The sequence below is a fragment of the Gossypium hirsutum genome, chromosome A11 (genome assembly GCF_007990345.1).
Source record: "Gossypium hirsutum isolate 1008001.06 chromosome A11, Gossypium_hirsutum_v2.1, whole genome shotgun sequence".
Lineage (NCBI taxonomy): Eukaryota > Viridiplantae > Streptophyta > Magnoliopsida > Malvales > Malvaceae > Gossypium > Gossypium hirsutum.
The window spans coordinates 27,500,176-27,527,939 of record NC_053434.1 but is presented as its reverse complement, the minus strand read 5'-3'; the positions used below and the strand labels follow the sequence as shown (position 1 = coordinate 27,527,939).

Below are 27,764 nucleotides of genomic sequence, written 5' to 3'. Positions count from 1 at the left end.
TCATCAGATCCTACCTGAAGTTTTGAATCAGAAGTCGACTCACACTATCACGTTTAGCTTGCAACTCACTATCACATTTCAGAGGAAACATCGGTTTAGCATTTAAATCAACTAAAATTGATCCATCATCAGATAATGACAATTGGGTATTCATTGCTAGTAAAGCAAACAAAGATTTTCTACTCAGAGCATCCTCAACTACATTTGCTTTTCCCGGATGATAATCAATAACCAAGTCATAATCCTTCAACAGTTCAAGTCATCTACGTTGTCTCAGATTCAAATCTTTTTGCAACATCAGATAATTTAAACTCTTATGATCGGTTTGAGGGTTGGGGAAGTGGGAATCTTGGGAATGGTGGCCAGAATAAGGATTAGGGAGTGGGGAGGAGGAGTTTTCGGCTAGGGCTTTGAAAGGGGGAAGAAGATGAACAGTGGTTTGTTTATATAGGAAAGAGTCACACGGCCTAGGGCCACGTCCGTGTAGTTTGAGGGTGAGCTTGTGTTTTTCGAATTTTTCAATTTAGGTCGTGCCCGACTACTGTCCCACGCCTGTGTGTTATGGTAGCACACCCGTGTATTGTTGTACAAGGCTGAATGGCACGGGCGTGTCGCACGCCCGTGTCAAAGAAACATAATCAAGCTTTGTCCCTGGCACGCCCGTGGGTTTTCATTCCCACGCTCGTGTGTTCCTATCAAGTTCACCGACAACCATGTTGCATGTCCGTGGGGATTTATCGCACCCCATGTTTTGGGGAAATCATGTCCTACTTCAACACGGTCGAATCACACGACCGTGTCTCTTCCCCTGTTTGGCCACGGCTTTAGGCACGCCCGTGTGCCTGGCCGTGTGTGCTAAAAAATTTTGTAATTCAAAGATTAAGTTAATTGATTCGAAGTGTGAGAAAATAAAAATAAAAATAAAGAAATTAAAATATGTTAGTGCTCGGGTTGCCTCCCGAGAAGTGCTTATTTATAGTCTAAGCTCAACTTACCTCTCTGTTGAATGATCATGGTAGTTCGAGAAGTTCATACTCCTCATTCCTGTTGTCAATTTTAAAATACAATTTTAAACGTGTGTTGTTTACCTTAAAAGTGCTGAACTTGGGATGACTCACCTTCACTGTACCGAACGGAAAAATACTAAGTACCGTAAGAGGGATTTCCTCATTTGGTGTGGTGGTGACAATGTAAGGATCAACGGCATCTAGTAAGACTGTATCGCCAACCTGAAGCTGATTAGGAGAGGTATCAGGCTTGTTTTTGCGTAGTTTCGGTTTATCATGTGTCCTCGGTTTGTGTTCTCGCCATTCATCTAGCTCCTCTATCCGTAGTCTTCGTTCTTTATGGACATCTTTGTTCTCTTCATGATAGTAGCGTACTGTCTCTGTTGTCTTTGTTCGGGGAAGTTCCTACAAGGACGATTGAATATTAGTTTTATCATCGACAGTTTTTATAGCATTATCTTGAGTCTTAGAGGTTTTGACTGAGTCGCGTGCTTGGAGTGTTACTGCGTCGTCACCTGCACGAAGTGTTAGCTCTCCTGTGCCTACATTAATAATGGTTCTGGCAGTTGCTAAAAATGGTCGTCCTAAAATTAGAGGTACCTCGTTATCCTCATCCATATCTAAGACAACGAAGTCTACTAGGTAAATAAATTTATCAATTTTAACGAGAACGTCTTCAATAATATCCTTAGGAAATCTAACTGTTTTGTCAGCCAATTGTATGCTCATCCTAGTCTGTTTGGGTTTGTCGAGGCCTAGTTGTTTAAACATTTTATATGGCATAACATTTATACTTGCCCCTAGATCAACTAAAGCATTATTCACAGATAGACTACCAATTAAGCAATGAATTGTAAAATTCCCTGGATCTTTCAATTTGTTAGGTAGCTCATTCTTTAGAATAGCTGAGCAAACTGCATTGAGTTCCACATGTGATGTAGCATCTAATTTCCTTTTATTTCTCAGAAGTTCCTTTAAGAATTTTGCTGAGTTGGGCATTTGCGAAAGAACTTCAATAAAGGGTAAGTTAATATGTAATTTCTTTAAGAGTTTCACAAACTTACCGAATTGTTCTTCTGTTCTATCTTTCGTCATCGCTTTAGGATATGGCACACGAGGTTCATGATTTGTACTTACCTATTTGGGATCATTATTGTTTACCTCTTCTCGTCCTTTGTTCATCGCGTTGTCTTGCTGTATTTCTGGCTCAGGTGTAATGAATCTTTCTGTATCTTGAGTGCTAATTGCATTGAGGTGTTCTCTCGGATTAGGTTCAGTATTACTTGGTAGGTTACCTTGTGGTTGTTCGGATATTAGTTTGGACAGCTGGCCTATCTGAGTTTCGAGTCCTTGGATTGATGCTTGTTGATTCTTAAGTGCTGTCTAGGTATTTTGGAAACGGTTTTCTAACACCGAGATGAATTTAGAAAGCATCCTCAACTACATTTGCTTTTCCCGGATGATAATCAATAACCAAGTCATAATCCTTCAACAGTTCAAGTCATCTACGTTGTCTCAGATTCAAATCTTTTTGCAACATCAGATAATTTAAACTCTTATGATCCGTTTGAGGGTTGGGGAAGTGGGAATCTTGGGAATGGTGGCCAGAATAAGGATTAGGGAGTGGGGAGGAGGAGTTTTCGGCTAGGGCTTTGAAAGGGGGAAGAAGATGAACAGTGGTTTGTTTATATAGGAGAGAGTCACACGGCCTAGGGCCACGCCCGTGTAGTTTGAGGGTGAGCTTGTGTTTTTCGAATTTTTCAATTTAGGTCGTGCCCGACTACTGTCCCACGCCTGTGTGTTATGGTAGCACACCCGTGTATTGTTGTACAAGGCTGAAAGGCTCTATACCATATGTTAATATTTTATGTACTAGCTCATTTAGTGGTTTATTTGCCATATAAAGAGCTCAAATTTTAAATTCCATAGCTATTTGATACCTAGCTACTAGAATTCAACTTTTGCACTTTATGCAATTAGGTCCTTTTTATCAAGCTAGGCATGTAAACGATAAAATTTCTTAATGATATTTTCATACGATATTTCTATAATACTTTAGACCATAAAATAATATTAAAATAAATTTTCTTTCGACTTTGAATTTGTGGTCCCGAAACCACTGTTCCGATTTCACTGAAAACAGGTTGTTACACCCATTTTCAAAATATTCTATATTTTGATAATCTTGGAAATCAATTGCATAAATGAATATGTCTTACAATTGAAACTTTACTTAGTGAAAATAAGTTAAAGTTAATTGAAATTGCATGGTATACTATGCTTTGAACTAATTGTTCTATTGATTAACCGAACACATCTCACACAATGATTTCAACACCAGTCAATGCATAGTAATTGGGGACACTATTATGGTCAGGTGTCTATATTACCCATTGAGTGTTGTTTGAGTCAAACCCTTGAGCTCCTAAAAGCAACCACACTTCACACTCACGTAGGTAGATCCTATCAAGAGTTTTCTTGTAATTATAACAGTCTAGCATATTTATGTTATGAGTTTATTAAAAATATATTACTCATCTTTCCCTTTACCATTATAGGTGCCTAGCACTTTTTTAACCTGAATGATATATTATATATTATTTTATAGTGCTAGTAGTCACATATTGATGATGTACTTTGTCTCTTTGAATTCATGACTTGACATTATACTAAGAGTTGAGTTGCATTTTCATCATGAGTTACTTAAATATTATGGACTTGTACCTCATTCCTAAGTTTTCAAATTTCAACATAGATATGTTAATACTCTATACCATATGGTGAAACTTTATATGTATTTTTGTCTTGAAATTTCACAAGACCAATGCCCCCACTATGCTTAGTTATCTATTCTTTCACAAAAGAACGCTATTAGTGATATCCTTTGTACAATTATAAATTCATTGTCTCATCATATTCAAAATGGTCACTTTATCTTTTATTATGATGGTCCACATTTTCTCATTTTATGTATTTCTTAAAGTACCAAGAAATGAATTTATCACCAAATGTAAGAACCATACCACAATATTGTCATTTTCAACCAAGTTTGTTTTTGTAAAAAGGCATGAATCTTTTGGTTAAACAAAATAATATTTTTTATATTTTTTGTAATTTCTTTTCATAGTCAATAAACGATATTTTTTGAGAGGGCGACTCATTCAAGAGAAGTCTTTAAAGTATTGTCCACCAGACAACTAGTCAAGCCCCAATCAATGGTAGGTATTGTTCCCATGTTGGGGTTTTGTCTCATTTCTTCGCCAAAAGCCTTGAAGAGTTCATAGACGAGGAGTACCTCAGTTGATGGAGAAACAACTTGCAAGGCTCACAAGAGAGGTGTCAATAATAACATGACTTCCAACCAATCACACGAAACTATACAAAACACAAGTTACCTTTCAAACACACCAAAACTGGGGGGCTTCAAGCTAATTCATCAGTACACCATATCCTATGACATGACAACTATACCCAAACACTTACCAAACTGGTTAATAGGGTTCTTTACTCATTGAAACAAGCATTAACCATCCACTAAGCACCAAACATGCACATTAAGCATGATAGTAAACATCAAACATACCTTAGAGCATAAGCAAACAACATTTCCATCCAATATCAATTTTTCATTCACAAGTAATGTATTTAACTAATTCATCATGTCAACCTAATCAATTAACTTAATCAAACATATCAAGTAAAATAAAGTAAAAAATCTAGAGAGCACAAATTGAAATCGCTCACACTTTTGTTACTTTTTTCTTCTTTTGGCTTTCAATGATTCACCAATCTCCTTAGATTTTATTTTAATGTCAAAACAATTAAACAAGTTAGGAAATAATCAAGCATCAATTAAAAATCCTAAATCTAACTTCACTTTCTCAAATTCACTCTAAAGCCCTCAACCAATCTTTAATCTAAACCATCCAAAACTGAAATCTAATGATCTAGTGATGATTAACAACTCAAAAACACACAATCTCTACACAAAATTCCTTAAAAAACTAAAGATTACTCAACAGTCTTCTCTCAATTACATCAAGAACTTACTAAATCCCTACCAAAATCTAATTCTTAATAATCTTATGATGATCTAAGTTCATAAACACTCGAAATATAACTAGAAACAAAAATAAACCAACAAAATTCAAACTTTCTCTGTCCAAAATCCAATGAAAATGGTTAAAATGGAAAAGAGATGGAACATTCAAATTTTAAGGATTGAAATCTAAATAAAAGAGTTAGAAATAATTTTTTATCTTGTTAAAATCAATTGAATTTGATTAAGAATCAATGGGTAATGGAAATTTGAGAGAAAATAGCAACTATCGTGAAAATAAAATGGGTAATTGTTCACTCCAACTAATTGTTCAAATACCCTTTGGCTAATCACCTAATAAGGACCTCACCTCTTTCTAATTTTATTTTCTACTTTTTAAAATTTTTCCCCATAAACTATGATTTTCTTACAAAATAGTCCGTACCTTAAAACTCCAACTATCTAATTTTAATTGATTATTGATTACAACCCACTAATTATGAATAATAAAATTGACTCGATATTCATTTTGACTTCCTAGAATAGCTTGGATTACCAATTTTGACACAAAATGAAACTTTTAAAATTGAAAAATTTTGGTCATTACATTTACTTTTTTTGTTGGGGATAAACCCCAAATTAACGACAAACAAGAACGTATAGAGAAAATTGGGCACAAATATTTACGTGGAAAAATTCTTTCGATGAAGAGGATAAAAATCACGGTAAATGAGGCTTCAACTTTTCACTAGATGAGTAAGCAAGCGAGAGTACAATATGAAGAAAATAAACCTAAATGTACTAATGTACAAAATCCAAACCTCGAACATGAAGCCCTAACTTAGGTACAAAGTTCTCTCCATTGCTATCATGAAACTCTCTCTAAAACTCATCCTATGATTGCATCTTGTTGCCTCTTAATTGGCATATCAAAACAGGGATACAATGACCCCTTTAAATAGGCTAAGATTAGAGTTTTAATCATACTAAAATATCTCTGGTATAATCAGAGTTCGACTGGGAGAAGGAGTCTTGCCATGACTGCTTAATTGGATAAATCGTCACGACGTCACATGTAACACCCCTAACAAGTATCCATTGCCAGAACAAGGTTTCGAAGCATTACTAGAATTTACAGATCATTTAACAAAAAATTTCACTTCATATAATATTCAACATTGATATACTTATTTTCTCGACCTGTCACACTTGAGTTTAATATTCGTCTTAACTTACATAATTTCCTTGTATAAAGATATTACAGATAATCATATATGTACATGTCATGATACATATCATTCTCTTACCGTTTCTTCATAAACATATATCATTTATTTCATTATATCAATATTTCATGTACCATAATTTCCATGTATTTCATGTACATTTATTCCGATAATAGTTCATATCGAACTTAACATTAATCAAATTCCATGTACATATACTTTCCACACCATGTATCAATATAGCATGTACAAATCATTATATATATTTCAGGCATATATGGGTAATAATTCATTTCGTACTTATATTTCTCATTTCAAGAGTTTATATCTGTTGAATTATTGAAATTTCGATGTATACTCCAGTAGTACGTGTACAAATCATTAACCCGTCAATTCCTTTTTAGAGGTACCCATTAGGGCACTTATTTTGAGAGCACATTTCTGAGCCACATATCATACAGCAGCATTACCAGTCCAGTCTAAATCCTGTCTGTAACATATGCTCTAAGAGCTTTGTCAGGATTACCAGTCCAGGCTAAATCCTTTCTGTGACAAATACTCTAAAGAGCTCAATCTGGATTACCAGTCTAGGCTAAATCCAGACTTTAACATATGCTCAAAGGCTCAATTAGGATTATCCGTCTAGGCTGAATCTTTTCGATAATAAGGTCAATAGGATTACTCGTCCGAGCTAAATCTATTCTGCAACAAATGCAGGACCTCACTCCATTTGGGAAATCACCTTTATCCATCGAAATCCAATATTCATACGGAATTTAACCCTTTTCAAATATTTCCAAGCATGTGTTCATTTCTTGCATTCATATCATTCATATTATATAAATGTACTAATATTCCACATTCTAACTAATACAAAATTCAATATTAACATATTTACGTGCTCAATTAAGTTACACGAACTTACCTGACTAACTTGCAAAATTACCAAGTCTCGGGGGCATTTTGGTAATTTTCTATTTTTCCTGATTTTCACCCGATCTTGATCTAAACTAATAATTTCATTAGACAATAAATAATTCATTTCCCTCAATTTGGTCATTTTTGACATTTTTACAAAATTGCTCCCTAAAGTTTTATTTTTATTCAATTTAGTCCTTGAGCCTAAAACATACAAATTAGCCATTTTTAATATGAACTCATGCTATATGAATATTCATATATATTTTTTCTCCTTCTCCTTTTCATTCCACATCCTTAATGTATATAATTCCACTATTTACTTATATGTTCATAATCAAGTTGTCCTCTTAAGTCATAGTCACTAAATTATTTATATCTATCCTACAGAATTCTAAATCAAGATACACTTGATGTTTTAGAAACTAGAATCAAATATATTTCTACCATAAAAATTTTATAATTTATAGTTTAGCCAATAAGTACAGTAAAATCTTCAAATTTGTCCATATTCTGCTGTTTGACAGCTTTGACCTTTCTTAACTAAAAATTAATTATCTCTTATTATGGAGTTTGGATGATGTTCCCGTTTATTTATATTGAAAATATACTCAATAAGAATTCAAAAATATAAATTTAAACTCCCAATTATTTTTATACAATTTTTAATGATTTTCTAAAGTCAGAATAGGGGAACCCAAAATCATTCTGACCTTGTCTCATAAAATTTATTATAACTCATAATTTAAAATTCCATTGCTTACATAGTTTCTTCTATGAAAAACTAGACTCAATAAAATTTAATTTCATATTTTATTCAATCTCTAATTCGATTTTCACAAATTTTGGTGATTTTTCAAAGTTGAACCATTTCTGCTGTCCAAAACTGTTTTAATGCAAAATGTTGATTACCAAATTTATAACACCCTTATTTCCTTTCTCTACAATATTTCCCATCACTTTTCTTATTTCTCCTCACTAACATATCAAGAACATAGAACCTTATATAAGAAAACTCTACTTTACATCATTTCGATGCTTTTTCAATAATATCAAACTTAAAAATATATTAAAATCTTGATGCTCTTACCTTGTCCTATTGATTTCAATCTTTATCTTGATTTTCTCTTTCCTCCGGCTTCTATTTCTTAAATCTAACTTGACAGTCTAGCTCCTCATAGTCTCCTTATTATTTTTCTCTCTTGGTAACCATGGAAATTCTTTTGATTTCTAGGTGAAAATGGTAATTTTTTTGTGAAAGGACCAAATTGTAAAGAAAGCAAAACTTTTTGTCTTTCTCTGTTCATAGACATTGGTGCATGGGAAAGATGATGATGATTCTTCATCTTTATTTCCTTATATATACTAAATAAAATAATAATAAATTAATAAAATATCATTTAAAAATCAAATCAAAATATTTATAAACTAATATTTATTTAATTAATCTAAAATATCTCCAATATCATCATTACCTTCTAGATTTCTCTCTCTTTCTAATTGACTATTTTTCCCTTTATGATCTTTTAAAATTCCATCTTTGAGTCATCACTTAATTTGATAAAATTACAATTTAGTCCCTAATAATTCTTCACCTATTCAATTTGTTCCTAATTCATCCATTTTCCTTAGTTTCTAGATCATTACACCCTTAAAATATCTGCACTATTGGTCCTTCAACTTTTTCATGTTTACACTTTAACCTCTCAAGTTTTGAGTATTTACTCTTAGGCAACAAAATTTTTCTCACTTTTACAATTTAGTCATTTCTTAGATTAATATACCATAATATACTTCCCAATGTTCTTATAACTCAAAATTTTCCTTTTGTCACTTTATTTCCTTATTTTACTTAGTGTAGAAATTTTTGAGGTATTACATCACGAGTCTTCTTATCGTGATGTCACCCGTGCTTTGTGACTAATTGCGTCTGTCTTCGATAAGTGTCTGTAAACTGTCCGATAAATACAAGGCACACTCCATACTTGCCATAGGTGTGTGAGTCAATTGTAAGTATAAAAAAAACTAAAGAGAAGAAAATAAAATATATTTTTAAGTTTTAGTTGGGAGGAGTGCAACAGCTTTTTCAGGTTGGTAATGAATCCCCGATATCATGTATGATCTTCAATATTGAAATTATCCTTGACTAGAAGGTTACATTTATATCTTTTCCCTTTATTTGGTGAAGGGTTCAAAAAAGAAAAATTCTGAAACTTTGGGTGCCATTTATGAAACAGAATTTACCTTATAAAACTATAAGTAAAGATTCATCATTGATAGACACTGTTATGCACATGCAGCAACCCATGCATACAAGAGTGCTAATCAAACACTAACAAATAATCAAAATTGTTTATCTTACATGCAGAGGCGAAGCTAGAAAAATTTTCTAGGGGGCCAAAATTAAATTGTAATTTTTACGATAGTAAAAATATAATTTTTAAAAGATTAAATTAAAATTTTATCATTTTTAGGGGGGCAAAGTGTAAATTTACATTTACTATTGTTTATTATAAATTGGTTTCAGTTTTTTACTTTTTATTTTTGATTTTTATATTAATTTTTTGTTTTGAATTTTTAAATTTATTTTAATAAATTGAATTTTGTTTTATGAGTTTTGGATATTATTTGGTAAAATTTTAAAAATTTCATAAATATTTTTAAAAATCAATAATTTTTAAATAAATAAAAAATAATCAATAAATTTTTATATGGTATCTTTTTGAAAAATATTTTTAGATACAACTTTTAAGTTATTTTCACTATTTTAAATGTAAAATTCTTTTATATCATACAAATTAAAAATAATTATAAATTTAATCAAAATAAAATTTAATCAAAATCGGGATGGAATAGGGACCAAATTTTTTTCTCTTTTGGTTATGGAGGGTGTAACACCCCCTAACCCCAAACTGTCACTGGAACAGGGTTATGAAGCATTATCGGATCTATTAGACAATTTACAATTAATATACAAATAATTATCAAACATAATATAAAATAATCTTAAAGTCCCTTAGTTGGACCCTCGAGGCCCAAAATACGAGTTAGAAGTCATTCGGGACTAATTCGGGTGCTTGGGAATTTTTTTATATTTTTATATTTATTTATTAAATTTTTTTATGCGAACTCAATATAACCTCTTTATAAATATCTAACATTCCCTACAAATTCAAATCAAGACCAATCCAAACAAAAATCACAACCAATCCAATTCACATTTGAATACACCTAAATTATATCTAAAACAATAACTTAATATTTTAATTAAATAAACATTCATAATATCATTCAAAATTTATTGATAATTTCATTCATTTCTATTTAACTTAGTATCAAAAATACCAAAGTGTCATATAACTTTTCTTACCATTTCATTTAACCATCCAAATATTATAAGTTATCCTTTACAACCAAAACATAAGACATGTTCAAGTGACCCATACAACTCTTAAGTACATGCCACTTTTACCCAAAAGAAAGATTATATCACCAAATTTTCTTTGAAGTCGGGATTACTCTGGATGCTAATCTAGGACTCTTGACTTCTATTGACCTGCGCACGGAAACAATCATACGCTACATATGGGTATACTCAGTTGTATTACCATAATTCAAATTATAACAATAATAATAAAACATAAACATCAAACATGTAATGTATAAATCATAGATAAAAATTTAAACTCAAATTTCATATTTCAACAATAACAACTCATCAATTGATATCATATATCCACAATTTGAACTTTGGACACATAATGAACCTTAGGTTCATTCCTCAATCTCATATAACATTTCAATTCACAATTCAACTTTTTCATCTCATTTTAGTAGCTCGATTGATCAAACTCATTTGGTTTTTCATTTCATTATTTACCCCTATTAACAAAACTCGGACCTTAGCGGATACACGGATCCAGCCAAACACTCCAGTATGGCACCCAGTGCCTTATCGGATAGTTCGAAGCAATAGTTGACACCCAGTGTTTCATCGGCAAAGCCGAAGAAAGTTGGTACCCAGTACCTCATCGAATCTATCCGAAGAAATATAGTGACACCCAGTGTCTCATCGACTCTAGGTCGAAGTATCCCTAAACTCTTCCAATGCTATGGCATGCTAACTATATCCGACTCAGCCTGACTAGTTAATAGAGTCTCCAAATTCACATTTCAATTCAATTTCACTTTTTCACTTTTAATCACAATTCAATTCAAAATTCACTTTTCCATTTTCAAGTCAATATTCAATTCAATTCCACACATATATTCATCATTCAATTGAATTTCTTTCAACTTAATAATAATACTTGCCTTATATTTCACTTACCATACATATAAATTTAAATATAGCATTTAATAATAAGTAATTTGAATTATAGTAATACAAACTGTAAATCTCCCGTTTTAGTCTTCGATAGCTTTCTCCTTTCCTTTCGATGCTGATGCCTCAGGTTCTTTGTTAGCAATTTAAACTCCAAGCTTTAAAACTTTAATTTCCCCCTTTTTCTTTCTCCTTATTCGAATGCTTCTCTGTTTCTTTTCTCCTTCATTTCTTTCTTTTATTCTTTTAGTTTTTTTATTCTTTTATCTTTATTTACTTTATTAATTTAATAATAATAATAATTTTTTATAATAAATATCTATTTAATAAAAAATATTTATATTAAATTTGTATAACACATATATTTTACACTTGTCTATTATCATCACCATCCAATTCTCCTTATTTTATTTATTTTATATAATTTAATAATTTAATATAATAAAAATCTATTTACTTAAATAAGAAGTAATTAAATAAATATATTACAATTATACAAATATAATTATTACACATGTATATTTTTATTACCATACATTTGTCTTTATTTTAATTTAAAATATAATAATAATAACAACTTAATTAATGTATGAAATCTAAGAAAAATCTTAGATTTTTCAATTCATTTGCCGCCTCAATTAGGACAAATGGCATAATTTTCATTTTGGTCCTTTATATTTTCTTTTATCTATAATTTAACTTTTTCCCTTTATTCAATTTAGTCTTTTTTCCTAATTATTCTTAATTAAGCTAAATTCACTTAATTAAAGCTTAATTAAACACACAACTAGGCTCACAAATATTCCTAATAAATATTTATGAACTCGGCTTACTAAGACAGAGACCCTATAACTCGCTTTTCCGGTACCCGTGAATTTTTTGGTCATTACAGAGGGCACACTGGCTTAAAGAATGATGGCTGGGTAAAATAAGTGGACCCTTATTGACTTAAAAAAATGCATGTGCAAGTAGAGGTGTGCATGGGCCCGGCCGGGCTCAACTAAAATTTAGACCCGTTTGTTAGGCCTGGGCCCGACTCGAAAAATGGGTCTAAAATTTTGTCCAGGCCCAACCTGGCCCACCTATATTAATTTTTATATAATTTTAAAAATATATAATAAATCAAAATAAATATTTCTCAACAAATTGAAAATAAATTTTAAAAAATATGTATACTTAAATAACACTAAGATAGATGCAACTTAACAAGCAAATGCCTCTAAAATAATAACAAATTAACAAATATCTTTAAAATAATAACAAAATTAACAATAAAATAATTTTTATACAATAGCCAAAGTAGCAACATAATAGTAAAATGGTAGCAAAATAGGGAGAAAACAATAAGAAAATAATATTTGAAAAAAAAAGCAGATTCTTTTTGTCCTTTAGTGAATTCAGGTCGAGCCTGGGCCAAAAATGTCTTACCTGAGGCTTGGCCCATTTTTTAAACGGACTTATTTTTTTTTTGTCCATGTAACACCCCTATACCATGTTCGACTTAAGGAACCTGATATAGGAATATTACATTTGGTGCCAAAGTAATTCTTGGCTAATTACTATTATATTTGAATATAAAAATAGACAAATAGTAAATTAAATAATTTATATTTAAATCCATTACTACTACTTGGGACATACTAAATTTTTCCTAAGTATATGTCAATCTATTCAAAATTTTAAAATATACCCTCTTATTACTTGAAGATGTAATGAGATGATGACTCATAATCTCAAATACAACTCTTCAAAATTTCTGTATCTAATCTGCGCATAGAAACAAACCGTACGTTGAGTATGCACCTAGTGAAATTACTATAATTCAATTACTTAAGGTAAAAACAATATATATACACATTAAATCTTACCACTATTTTACCTTCAATAAATCATTCATGCATTTAAACTTTAAATTTATTCTAATAATATGTATCTTAAATAGCTTTTCTTTATTTTAATTTATATATCTTCTTATTATATTAATATCCATTTCATGTATTCCGTCAATAACCATTTCATTAAATCATTATTTCATATATTTCATTTCTATATCCTAATTCAATAACTTATTCTATTCAATATCTAAAACCTTACAACATTAGTCTTTCAATAATTATTTAAAACAACATTTTTCAATAAAAATAATTATAATTAATTCATAAGATTATATTCAGTAACTCATACACTATTTCATTATTTCCAATTCATTCTATTTTCACTTCTTATTTCGATATCTCAATTTCAATTCACATTTCAATTCATAATTTCACTTTCTCATACTTTCAATAGTTCAATCGATCAATTCATTTTATTTTCTTATTTCATTTATTCAACTGATTTTAATATCAATAATTCGATATTTTAGCAAATTCATGAACCTTAAGTTCATGCTTCAAATCTCACATCTTAATCTCATTCACAATTCAACTCATAATTTCTTTCTCATTTTTTTAATACTACGATCAATTAAATTTATTTAATTTTCTCATTTTAGTTATTTACCCTATTAACAAACCCGAACTTTGACGGATACATGGATTCCAAACCAAACACACCAGTACGGCACATTGTGCCTAAAACGGTACATAGTACCTGATCAGAATACGACACATAAGTGCCTGATATGACACACGAGGTGCCTGAAATACGACATATAAAGTGCCTGATTGGCAAAGCCGATATATCCCGTACTTTTTCAAATCCTATGGCATGCCAATTATATCCGACTCAGCCCGACTAGTTAATAGGGTACTTTAATTCTCAATTCACTTTCATTTCCAATTCAAGATCACTTTTCAATTACAATTTCACATTCAAATCAATATACAGTTCAATTATACATACACATTCACCATTCAATTCAATTCTCATTCAATTCAAATTCACTTTTCAACTTTCTAATCAATAAACAATTCAGCCCGACTAGTTAATACGGTACTTTAATTCTCAATTCACTTTTATTTCCAATTCAAGATCACTTTTCAATTACAATTTCACATTCAAATCAATATACAGTTCAATTATACATACACATTCACCATTCAATTCAATTCTCATTCAATTCAAATTCACTTTTCCACTTTCTAATCAATAAACAATTCAATACCAATACATATTTCAGATAATCACATATAATCATATTTAATTCAATTCAAACCACTTTTCAATCAATACACAATTCACATATTCACACATATTCATAAATTAATTCATTTTTATTTAATTCATATTTTTAATTCATTTTCCAATCAAATTCAAATCACTAATTATTTTTCAATCAATATAAATTTCAAATACTCAAATATTTTCTTCATTCAATTCAACTTGATTCAATTCAAATCACTTTTAGTTTCCAATCAATATACTTTCAAATATTCACATAATTCATAATTCAATTACTTAATTCAAATCACTTTTTATTTCCAATTGTTCACATTCAATTTCAATAGCCATAAACATTTTTGGATCAATTTCATTCAAATCAATATCATCATTTCAATTGCTTACCTAATTTTACTTGCCATGCATTTTAATTAAAATACAACAATTAATAATACATAGATTTGAATTATAGTAATACAAACCCAGATTTGTTTAATACAAACCCAGATTTGTTCGATTACTCCTCGATAAATTTTCCTTTCCTTTCAGTGCTGATGCCTCGGGTTCTTTGTTAACTACGAAAATAATAATAATAATTTACACTTATTAATTACAACACTAATTTATAATAAATGATGGAATTTCTATTCAATTTATACCCTAATTCCAATTTAATCCTAATTAACTCATTTACTTTTATAATTCAATTCATACTTCATTTCTATTCAATTTCCTTTCATATTTCACTTAATTGTCTAATGTTCATAATAAAATTATAATTTAAAATTTCTTTCAATTTAGTCCTTTAAACACAAAACTTATAGCTTCTTTTACAATTCAATCCCTTACCAAATCTAACTTGAAATTCATTCAATTAAATCCCTAATTCATCTTTTTGTTCAATATAAACTATACTTATAAACCTATGAAATTTCAAAGTATCAACTTAATTTTATCAAAACATTGTTCTAAAGCTTCTAAAACATCAAAATTAAGTAAAAAGAACTTAATTAACTTACCTATTAAAGCTTTAAACCTTCAAACCCTAGTTTCCCCCTTTTTCTTTCTTCTTGTTTTCGAATGGCTTCTGCTATTCTTTCTTTTGCTTTCTTATATATATATATATATATATATATATATATATATCTATATATATTAGTTAATAATGATAACAATTATAATAATAATTATAATAAATATCTTTTAATAACACATATTTACATTACATTTGTCACCACTTAATTTGTTTATCATACATAAAAATATCATAATATAATTATTTAATTAAAAACTATCTTTTACTTAATTTTCAAGTAAATAAATAAATATAATACAAATATATATTTACAGTATTACAATTGTCACTATCCAATTTGTTTATTATACAAAAATCTTACAATTTAATTATTTATCTAATAAATATCTTTTACTTAGTAATAATAAATAATAAATATATATTTACTAATTAAATATAAGTATTACAAATGTACATATTTTTTTTTTACAATTGTACATTATCATCACCATCCATTTGGCTAATTTTTGATTTATTCATATAATATAATATTTTTAATTTATAACTAATATAAATTACCATATAATAAATTAATTATATATATATATTATAATTTAATAATAATTAAACAATAAAAATCTTAGATTTTTATCAACATTTGCCGCCTCATTTATGGTGAACGGTATACTTTCCATTTTGGTCCCCTTTCTTTTTATTAATCTATAATTCTACTTTTACCCCTTATTCAATTTAGCCCTTTTTCCTAATTTCTCTTAATTAAGCTAAATTCACTTAATTAAAGCCTAATTAAACACACAACTAGCCTCACAAATATTCCAAATAAATATTTACGAACTCGCTTCACTAAGATGGAGGCCCTATAACTCGCTTTTCCCGTGCCCGTAAATTTTGGGTCATTACAGTTTAAGTCCATTTTTTGGGCCTATATTTTTACAAAAATCCTCCCACATTTCGAGCCGGCGTTCGGGCCAGGCCAGGTGGCCTCACCCATAAATAGGTCTATGTGCAAGGGAACAATCATGGGGCAAAATGGGTAAAAGCACTATATACATCTTAGTTTTTATATATTAGATCAAATAGTAAACTAGTCTTTCTGTTAGCATGAGGTACACTAGACATGTCATGTATCAACTTTGTTAGTTTTTAACATTACAAATGAATGAAGTTTTTTAACAGAAAAAAATCAATTTATTCATTGAGTGTACATAAAATAATTTATTATTTTTTAAATAAACAACTTATAAGAAATTTTATAATACTTTAATCTTCAAAACGGAGAAAATAGGGATTGATGCATGGGAAACATGGATATCCAAAATTTAAACAACATTTTACATGAATGGTGGGTTAAAGCTTTAAATCATCAACCAATCCAGTGGTTGGTGATTACATATTGTAATGTTAATTGTATGTAGGGTCTCCAATTCATGACTCCTTTAGTAGATGTACGCGGACCCAAGGGCAAAGCCAGAATAAATTTTTAGGGAAGGTTGAATAAAATTTTAATTTTTTATAGTCTATATCTTTATAATTTTTAAAGGATTAAATCGTTTTATAATTTGAGGGGGGCCAAAGTGTAATTTTACCTTTAGTAATTTAAAATTTTAAAAAATTCAAGGTCCTAAATTGAAATTTTCCATTTTAGGGGGGCCAGAGCCCCTGCTAACCCACCTGCATCTGCCTCTGGATAAAACTAAACCCTGAAATTCGAAATAATAACTCACAAAACGTAAACACAAAATTCTCTAAAAGCTAAAAGCTAATACCTAAATGTATAATGAGTTATTTTTCTAGGGTGGAAAAAGAGTCTATTTATAGGCTAAATTTGTACGTCAAATAATATTAAAATAACCTACACTAATCAAAGTTTAAGTAGGAAGCTAGAAATAAAGTTTAACTGGGAGAATAAAAGCTGAAAAATACAAGGCATAACTCCACAAATCTCCATCTTGACTTGTATTTCAACGACGCTTTCTTTTCTAAAGCCTACCATGGGTTCATCTCGAACTATGCAGGATATTAACTGAGTCAAAGTTGTGCTTAGAAGCTGGAAGTCTTCTAGTCTTTTACTTCTACACTGCCAAATCAAAACTGACCCGGTTTTGATTTCCACGAACGCAGTGCCCTATCTTTTCAAAACGTGTACCCAAAAGAGAACCTTTCTTATACGAAAAGTCATACTTTTTTTCCCTTCTATGACTAAGTTGTTTCTTCTTCAAACGAGTCGACTTCGACTCCTTAACAGACGAGGGACGCCCTATTTCACCAATCACCATTGATCTTTCTTGAACATAAAGTCTGTCAATTTTTTTTACCTTTCATCAAAACAAGAGCCTTATAGGATACCTTAATGTTTCTTGACTCGATGTTAATTTTACAACCCTTCGAGTTCAAAATTCCCAAAGAGATGAGATTTTTCTTTAAGTCAAACACATGTTTGACATCTAATAGTGTCCTAATTGTCATGTATTGCATCATGATTGGAATTTTACCAATATCGATTACCTTATTTAGTGAACCATTCCCTATGTACATAACTACACCTTCAACTGAACTGTATGTAAAGAACCAATCCTTATTGAGACACATGTGGAAAGAACACCCCGAATGCAAGATCTACTCAGAGTAAGCTTGGAGCTTTCACCTGTTGACACCAACAAGAAATCATCACCCTTGTCATTGGTCAAATTAGCACAAGCTAAATCTTCCTTGTTGCTCTCAACAGCCCTTTTATTTCGCGGTTTGTAACAATCTGCCTTGACGTGACCTAACTTCTTATAATAGCGACATCTCTTGTCTCGCTTCCTTGATACTACCAAAATCGAGGCTTGCCTCTCTGACTTGTTATCCAAACCAAACTCATTGTCGAGTTTGTCTTTACTCAAAAAATAACTCTTCACATTCTCGAATGAGAGATCATCTCTATCATAAACCAAGGTTTCCTAGAAAGACTTGTATGAAGAGGGTAAAGAACATAATAATAACATAGTCTGATCTTCACCGCAATCTAAACCTCAACATTTTTTAAATCATTCAAAAGAGTAATAAATTGACAAATGTGGCCTCTAAGGTGCTCACTTTTGTTCATGCGAAACGTGTATAAATGTTGTTTCAACAACAATTGGTTAGCCAGAGACTTTGTCAAGTAGAGGGTTGCAACATATTATTTGTTAGACATAATTGAATCATGGATACAACTTTTTTTATCTAATCTATCCCATTCTGATTTATCCATGTCTATTGACTTATTCTCTATAAGGACCTTCTCAAGATCACTTTAAATCAGAATTACCACCATTCGAACTTGCCATAGATTAAATTTTTTAATGCCATCGAACTTATCAATATCAAACCTTGTTGTTGCTATCTCTGAATGGGTTAATTGCGAAAATTGAACTAGCTTTGATACCAGTTTGTTAGGGATAAACCTAGTTAAGCAACAAATAAGTAAAATAACGAAGAAATTCAAAAGATCGAACACAAATATTTTACGTAGAAAAATCCCTCCGAAAAGGATAAAAAACTACGGGTAAAGATAATTTCACTATAATGGAAAAAATGTAGAATACAAAAGATGGAGATAAAACTAAACTTTAAAACTCGAAATAAAAACCTACAACACGTAAACCCAAAATTCTCTGAAAGCTTGTAAAAGCTAATACCTAAACGTGTAATAATTTTTTTTCTAGGGTGAAAAAAGGATCTATTTATAGGCTAAATTTGTAGGTCAAATAATATTAAAATAACCTACACTAATCAGAGTTTAAGTGGGAAACTAAAAATAGAGCTTAACTGGGAAACTAATATTCAAATAACCTACACTAATTAGAGTGTAATTCGAAAACTAAAAATAGAGTTTAACTGGGAAAATAAAAGCCAAAAAATACGAAGCATAACTCCACACCGTGAGGCTTGTTTACCCAGCACAACTAAATTGAAACAATAAAGAACATGAAACCCCATACCTTCAGGGGCGAAGCTAGGGAGGCTGGCAGGGGCCCCGACCCCCCCTAAAATATAAAATTGCTCTTTAGGCCCTTAAATTTTTTTAAAAATTTTAAATTAGTAAAGGTAAAATTGCACTTTGGCCCCTCTAAAATTATAAAAATTAGATTTAATCCTTTACGAATTATAAATATATAGACTATAAAAAATTAAAATTTCGTCCGCCCCCTAAAAAATTGTTCAGGCTTCGCCCCTGCATACCTTCAAACTTTTTGGGAGCCCATAACCTTTCCTAAGCCACTCAACAAATTCCCTTACGGTCGTTGCCACTAAAGACCTACCAGATTGAGTTCATAATCTTTTGGAGATTATCATATATGTTAAGAGGTAACAAGAAAGCACTTATACAATAAACAAGAAATGATTAAGCTATAGTTTTGAGTAGTACCTCTTTTCCTAGTCTGGAAAGCAACTTGTTCTTCCAACTAAAAATTTGCTTGCTTAATTGTTCTCTTTTACGCCTAACCAATGATAGAAGACCAAGATAAGACCATGATCTATCAAGTTAAATACACCCAGAGAAGCCATAATGGTATTGCAAATAGGAAGCCTAGTATTGAAGCGAAAAAAAAAGAGACATTAGGACCTCTTCTAGAAACTGAAATCCTATGCAAATTACTTCTAGACTTAGCCTTTTTTTATCAAGAAACTAAGACCTTCGGTGCAAAAGGGTGAATAAATAAGGGGACAGCGGATCCCTCGATACAAGCCCTGATTATGCAAGATCGACCCAACCTTCCCATTAAACGAAATCGAACATTTGACAGTGCTCACAACAAGCATTTTGATTCATAAATATGCGTTTTATATTTCCATAATATATCAAAGTCTAACATATTAAAGTCATAGTTAATACAAAAAAAATCAAATTCTACCATTACGCATTGTTCCTTGTATAAATCGCGGATTTAGTATTTATATTTCAATTTGATTAATTTTAGTCTTTATACTTTTTGAATTTTGAAATTTTAGCTTGACTCAATGATAACTGCTAAATTTGTTTAGTTAAATTATTTCATTAGTCTTATATTATGCGTAAAGTTATATATTAAGTCCATGTTCACCAATTAGACTATTCTTAGTGACTATATTTTTTGAATTTCAAAATTTTAGTCTTAATGAAAACGAAAGGCGTTAAATCTATTAACTGATTTTTTGTGAGTAATATGTGAAAATTGCAAAGTTAATTTCTTCTATTAGTCCCTATACTTTGCAAAAGTTGTGGATTTAATCCTTATACTTTTATTTGGTCATTTAGTCCTTGTACTTTCTAAATTTTAAAATTCCAATCATCACCAAACAATAATTGTTAAATTCATTACAAAAAGTTCTGTTATTTCCAAATTCTGATGTGCCAAATATATTATCATATGTGTAATGCCATGTCCACTTATTATTTCCACATATTACTAACTAAAAATCTAATTAATGGGTTAACCACTGTCATTTACGTCAAAACTAAAATTTCTAAATTCAAAAAGTATAGGGACTTAGAATGGTCCAATCGAAGAATATAGACTAAATCTACAATTGTACACATAGTACATGACTAATAATTAAATTTAACCAAACAGATTTAACTGTTACTATCTGGGAAAAGATTAATATTTTAAAATTTAAAAAGTATAAGGACTAAAATTGACTAATTCGAAAAGTATAGGGACTAGTAACAAAATATAACCAAATAATAAACAACCATAGCATTATACGTACTAATACGTTTGACACATCAAATTTTAAAAATAATATAATTTAACTTTATGAATTTAGTAGTTATTGTTTGATTAAAACTAAAATTTCTAAATTCTAAAAATATAAAAACTAAAATTAACTAAGTTAAAATACATGTACTAAATCCACAACTAATTTGAGCTTACAAAATAACAAACGCTAGTGATATATTAGCCGGTAAGGTTATTGATATTGTTACAAAAAATAAAATAAAAAATAAAAATATGGTATACATTTCATGCTATCTAAATAAATTTTCAATATAAATATAATAAACGGATATATATTCTAGTTAAAATATATTATATATTAGAAATATTATAATATGTGTATGTATGTGGAATTCACAAATTTAGAATATAAATGTGAGTTCAAAAATAATATATAGTAAATAATGAAATGTATATTTTGAAACTAATTAATAATAACGCATGAAATATGTACTATATTAAAATAAAAAATAGATTAAAATTATTTATTGCAGTATTTTTATCAATTTTGAGTTGGTGTCGAGTTAGCTTGTAATACTAATTTAATCAAATATATTAATATATATAAAATTGATGAAGGTAATAAAATGTGTATAATAAAAATTGAAATATATAAAAATATCAAATTAAAATTTTAGTTGAGTGTTAAATTAAAAATTTTACAAATATAATTGGTTTGGACTCAAATTTTATCATATACGAATTTTTATTTATTTATTTAAATAAAAAATTAAATTATCCTCAAATAATATAATTTATTTTAATTAAAAAATATTTGTATAATTAAAAAACACTTATTACTGGCCATTTGCTTTACAAGATGCTCAATGCTAAAAGGTTCGTATTCCCTATTTAATTTTTCTGCTTTCTTTTTTCACTTTTGTGTAATACTTAAATATTCAAAAAGAGATAACTTTACATGCTGGCATATTGATCGATCCACTCCTTTAAGCTTATATATATGGGAAAAAAGTAGTATTTGCATAATATCTTTTAAATGAAAAGGTTTAATTAATAATAGCTACCTAAACTATTAGATTTATTTGAGTTAAGTACCTAAATTATTTTTTTATGATACTAAACTTTAATTCCGATATAGAAATTGATACCTGCTGTTAGTGCCCTCAGTAAAAAAAAATGTCAACAATAAAATTTCACTAAGTCATCGTCTTATTAAAATATAATTAAATAAAATAAAAATAAATGACCTTTCCCTTCCCCGTCCACCGCCCCCTCTCTCTCCCCCTCCACTCACCGTCCCTCTCTCTCCATCTTCAAATTCCAGTTTGACTTTTCAGCAATGCTGGCCGCAAAACCAGATGGAAGTTGCAGCCCTTCTTTCTTTCCAATGAACTCCAGCCCCTTAACATTCTGGTAAGGGAATTTTACAGAAATGAAATCAATTCACCGTAACAATCTTGTTGCATTGCTCTAAGGCTGCCGATGCTTGGCAGTGTGTTGGTATTAGCACAAATTTCCAATCGGTGCATGAACTTCTTGTGTATTATATTTCAAATGCTGGTCTTGCACATCAGAATCGGGTTTTGCTTATAGCTTGGAGTTTATGGTTCCATTGAAACCTTCTTTGCTGGAAATCTGTTGACGAGTCTCCTAATCGAATTGTTCTTTTTCTGATGGTTATTTGCAGGATTGGAACGATGCTTGGGAAAGTTTCAAACAGCTGCAGGTACTTCAAATGGCTGGGAAAGACCACCGGAAGGTTGGATGAAATGCAATGTGGATGGGGCTTTGGGATTCTTGTTTGTGACCCCTCTGGCCATTTTGTCAAAGGCTTGTCTGGATCGTTGGGGGTCGGGATGGAACAGAAACTTATTAAAATCATGTCGATAAGAGAGGCTTTGTCTTGGCTGCATGAATCGATTGCCAGGAGGCTGTCCATGCTAGTACTAAACTGAAGCAAGACATCTCCTAGTTTGGCACCATTGTTCACGACTATTTACGTTTGAAATCTCAATTTCAACTAATATCCTTCCGTGCTAATAGAGCAGCTCACTATCATCAGCATTTCGTTCTAGGTTGGAATGATTTTCCTTCTTTTCTTTAAGCTATTTTGGTTTTGTATTTTGCCACTAATAATTTCAATGTCTCTAGCATTAGTCTGTTGGGTTGGGATAGATTTCTCCCTTAATTGCCTCTTAGAATATTATTGTTGTTTTATTTTATTTTATTTTATTTCGTTAATGAAAAATAAAAGTTTAATTGTTCAACATGATTTAAAAATTAATATTTGTACTAAAAAAAGTTAATTCTAAACCTCCAATCTTTTTTTTTACCTCCCGCTAACTCAAATTCTTACAAATAATTTCGTAAATTTTAAAATTTCAATTTTAACTAAACTTTAAATTTATTAAATTAATTTATGTTATTTTTAAAATTTAATGCAGTAAATATATTATTATATGCATAATATCATTTTAATTAATGAATTTAACGGGTACTATTTAAGTTAAAAATGAAAATTTCAAAATTTGAAAAGTATAAAAATTAAAAATGATTAAATTGAAAATTAGAGACTAAATTCACAATTTTAGCATAGTAAGTAACTAATAGCAGAATCTAACCTAGCTGTTACCAATTGGATTAGGATTGAAATATCAATTTCAATATTCCAGAAAGACAAAGATTAAGAAGAGTATAAGGATTAGATCTGCAACTTACTCATAGTATAAGGACTAGTAGAAGAATTTGTCCTTAAAAAGAAATGCGATCTCAAAGTGAGAGACGGCGCCGTGTGGAGTCGGTGGGTTATATGAAAATGAAATTGACAAGAACACTGGCAAAACCGTCAAATCTATTATCAGATTCACATCAACGGTCAATATCGTCCACAAATTAATCAAGTGTGGTGGCCCGCATAGACTGACATTTACATACAATTACTAATTCAGTCCTTTTCTCTCAAAACGGCAAATGGATCAAAATTAAAACGGCAAATCAAAGATCAGTTCCCTTTGTCGGTTTCCTTCCAAATACAAGTCCACACCATTTCTACTAAACAAAGAACGCAAGAAGAAAAAAAGAAATGAAGAATGACGATACTCTGCCGACGACAACTGCAACGACAACAACGGCGTTAGCGAATGTGAAGAAGGAAAGCTCAGATTCGAGTTTATTTGGTAAAGGTCGTTACAAGTTCTGGGCTTTAGCGGCGATTTTGTTATTGGCATTCTGGTCGATGTTCACCGGCACCGTTACTCTGCGGTGGTCAGCCGGTAACCTCAACCGTTTTTCAGATGATTTTGATAGCCATATTCACGACGATCTAGACGTTCTCGTATGTTCCCCACAAATTTTCTCCTTTTCTTTTTTTTTCTTTTTCTAATTCTGCTTTTGCCTGAAGTTCTGTTCTCACTTCTCGCTACTCAATTATTTTCTTTTTCTTGTTTCATTTTCGGTTAGGAAATGGAGGAGAGAGAGAAGGTGGTGAAGCACATGTGGGATGTGTACACTAACAGCCGTCGGATTAGATTACCTAGGTTTTGGCAAGAGGCATTTGAGGCTGCCTACGAGGAGTTGACCAGTGATGTGCCTGGGGTTAGAGAGGATGCAGTTAGTGAGATCGCTAAGATGTCCATACGCTCCGTGGATCTTGATCCTCTTCCAGTCCAACCAACGGTGAGTATTTAGGTTTCTTCTCATTGTTAGTTATGCTTATCTTCGTGTGATCTAGAATAATTCTTGCATTTCAGCATTTGATTAAACACATGCTTTGCTTAACGTGCGATTGTTCAGTAAACTTTTTACATGTAGATGAACAAAAGCAACTAGCTTTTTCTTTAATTGCTTCTGGGGTTTTATACGTAGTTTACATTTCATTCAAGTATAATTTCTGCTCTTGATCCTTTTATGAAACTTCATCTTCCTTTTGGGGAATTTGCATTAAGTGGGTGGGATCTAGAAGTTGGATACACATAGCACCCTAGCAGGAGCTATAAAATTTTGTTGCTAATCTTCTATAGTCATTGTTTTCATGGTATGCCATTCTAGCTAAGTTGTTCTTCTAGCTTTATCGATTCTTTTATGGATTAAGAAATATCAAGTTTTCTTTTTTTGTAATTCACACTAGAGACTAGTCCTTGACGATTGCTAGCAACCTGTCTGCCTCTTTTGGTGGGAAATCAGTTCTTAGTTCTGCCAAAGCTAAAGATAATCTTAATCTGGATGATTTTTCCCTTCTAGAGTTTGAGGTCCAATCAGGGATTTAAATTGCGGTCGCGGTCGCGTTTTCGGTCGCATTGCGTTTATCGCGGTTGCGGACATAACGGATGCTATTGCGGTCATTGCAGTTATCGCGGTCGTGAATTTTACATTACTTATTGTGTATTGCGGGTATAGCGGGTTTCGGCAGTAACGGTTTCGGACGGTGCCGTTACCACTATATAACGGCCGCTATTTCGGTAACGGACCGCTATTTAAATCCCTGGATCCAATTAAGTGGCATTTGTCAAGGTGGTGCAAGGACTTTGGTATATTTCAGAACATGCAAGGGGATGGAAACTTAAGGTTTGATGGTTAAAGTTTTTATATTATGGAATTCTTTGGTACATATGGCCAAATTGAATAAGGGATTAGGTCAATTGATTGACATCAGAGCTTGGTAAAGTTTCTACTTGAAATAGGTAGGTTTGTGCCTCTCAACCTCTTTGTCAGTTGCAGTATATCTGAATTTGACATGAATTTGCAGCTGTAAACACCCTTTGTTTGCTGTATGTAGTGTGTTTGTAAGGAAACAAATGAACAATGAGCTGAGGCAAACTCTCTTTTCTTACTATGGATTTCTTCTCCCCTTATTTATTGGTGTTCTACGAGTTCCAGTGATTTGATATTGTTGACTTCCTCTTCATGCTGGGATCTATACTGAATAACATAACCATGTTATATGCTCTTGTACTTGGAGCACTGTTGCAGCATGTTTAGTCTCATGATAATTTCTGTTTTCCTGTCTTTTAATGATTGTCTCAATTGGAATGTCGTGATAATGGGGTTACTTTTACTCTGAGATATCCTTTAATTGAATTAGCCGAAGTGTCATTTGATTTTATTTATCTGTTTGGGATTTCACTGTTTTACTTAAGGAAGCACATCTAACCAATTAGTTTTTGTCATTCTTTCAGTTATTCTTCCTGTTGTTTTCACTTTAATTTGATGAACCATGGGGATACTGTAGAATACACAACCTGTTTATCCAATAGGTTATATAGTCATTATGTGATCATGGTTGGATGGTATTGACTGCTCATGACTAAACTTTTACACCCTTCAATGTCTCAACGAACAGTCTTATAGTAGAAAACTTTGTTACCTATAATGATTCAGAGGTAAAATATCATTCAAAATTTAAAGGTAGGTGCGAAAAATTACAGTTAGAAACCAATTGAATGAATTAAATTAAAGAAATAGTAAAGTTGTTTATGTGATGCTGTTTCCATTTGTTAGCTCAGTGGATGGAATTTGATTGACTTCAGCTTTGCGTTGTTACAATTTTAATGTTTTTGGCAGAAGGGTGTAAAACGAGCAGAGAAAGGTAGATTGAAGTTGATTTCAAGTGGAAATAGTGAATAATGTGAGGCTTCAAATCTTTATTACTACTTTTGTTTGTGTTCTCATTTTGGTGATATGCTGCCGAAGTTTAAGAGAGCAAATAGTGTGGTCTGGTCTGGTCTGATGGTTACACATTTTTCTCACAGAAACAAACTATGTATTTGTTTAGTTAGGTTCTCTATTCTTTTGAAAATTTTGCACTCAATCCTTTGAATTGGGATGTAACTACAACAGTAACAACACCCTACGAAGCTATAAATATTTTGAACAGATTTTTATTACATCATCATAATAATTGTTATTTTTAGCATAAAATAAAATTGATCTTACAATTTTTTTTAACCTTTTATATGATTTATATTTATTAATTTTGGTTGTATCTTATCTATTTTTCATGTAAATTATGAATGCCTGTTTTTTTGAATAAATAAAAAATGATTCATTCCTTTTTTATGTAAAAATTTTTATATTAAAAACCTCTTTTCAAGCTGTTTTTCTTATAAAATACTTTTATTTTATAGTATTTTTTTAGGGTATTCTAATACCGTAGTTTTTATAATTTTCAACACTTATATTTTATTATTTAACAAAAACTTCATTTATTTTTGTGTTTTTTTAAAGAAAAGCCTCATTTGATATTTATATAAAATTTTTATAACTATATTTATTACCTAATTTTGTTTTTCACGTTATATACTAATGTGACGGAACAACATGGATTTAGTCACATAATTAAAAACTAGACTATGGAACATTGAGTGAAAAATAAAATCATATGACAAATATCTTTATAAAAGCAAATGAAGAAGTATAAGTTGAAATGG

At 30.7% G+C, this 27,764-nt stretch overlaps 2 protein-coding genes across 6 annotated transcripts; both read left to right on the top strand.

Moving 5' to 3' along the window:
* Positions 1 to 22,558: 22,558 nt before the first annotated feature.
* Positions 22,559 to 23,513, top strand: LOC121209883 (uncharacterized). The gene is made up of 2 exons (XM_041081769.1): positions 22,559 to 22,752; positions 23,027 to 23,513. The coding sequence occupies exons 1-2, from the start codon at positions 22,679 to 22,681 to the stop codon at positions 23,292 to 23,294; spliced, it is 342 nt and encodes a 113-aa protein (XP_040937703.1). The 5' UTR covers positions 22,559 to 22,678; the 3' UTR covers positions 23,295 to 23,513.
* Positions 23,514 to 24,298: 785 nt separating this feature from the next.
* LOC107896341 (uncharacterized) lies at positions 24,299 to 27,221 on the top strand. Of its 5 annotated transcripts, XM_041081768.1 has the most exons (4): positions 24,300 to 24,673; positions 24,799 to 25,014; positions 25,579 to 25,591; positions 25,824 to 26,440. In XM_041081768.1, the coding sequence occupies exons 1-4, from the start codon at positions 24,422 to 24,424 to the stop codon at positions 25,913 to 25,915; spliced, it is 573 nt and encodes a 190-aa protein (XP_040937702.1). In that variant the 5' UTR covers positions 24,300 to 24,421; the 3' UTR covers positions 25,916 to 26,440. The 5 variants fall into 5 exon arrangements, with proteins under 5 accessions (XP_016676989.1, XP_040937702.1, XP_016677000.1 ...); XM_016821500.2 differs by having other exon boundaries at positions 24,299 to 24,673; positions 25,579 to 26,440; XM_016821511.2 differs by lacking the exons at positions 25,579 to 25,591; positions 25,824 to 26,440 and adding an exon at positions 26,902 to 27,221 and having other exon boundaries at positions 24,301 to 24,673.
* Positions 27,222 to 27,764: the final 543 nt, after the last annotated feature.

Excerpts from the sequence above, each read along its gene's own strand:
- LOC121209883 (XM_041081769.1), top strand. The coding sequence starts at position 22,679 with ATGCTGGCCGCAAAACCAGATGGAAGTTGCAGCCCTTCTTTCTTTCCA. Across the intron at positions 22,753-23,026 it reads TCCAGCCCCTTAACATTCTG|GATTGGAACGATGCTTGGGA; the intron begins GTAAGGGAATTT and ends GGTTATTTGCAG.
- LOC107896341 (XM_016821500.2), top strand. The coding sequence starts at position 24,422 with ATGAAGAATGACGATACTCTGCCGACGACAACTGCAACGACAACAACG. Across the intron at positions 24,674-24,798 it reads ACGACGATCTAGACGTTCTC|GAAATGGAGGAGAGAGAGAA; the intron begins GTATGTTCCCCA and ends ATTTTCGGTTAG. Across the intron at positions 25,015-25,578 it reads CTCTTCCAGTCCAACCAACG|AGTTTGAGGTCCAATCAGGG; the intron begins GTGAGTATTTAG and ends TTTCCCTTCTAG.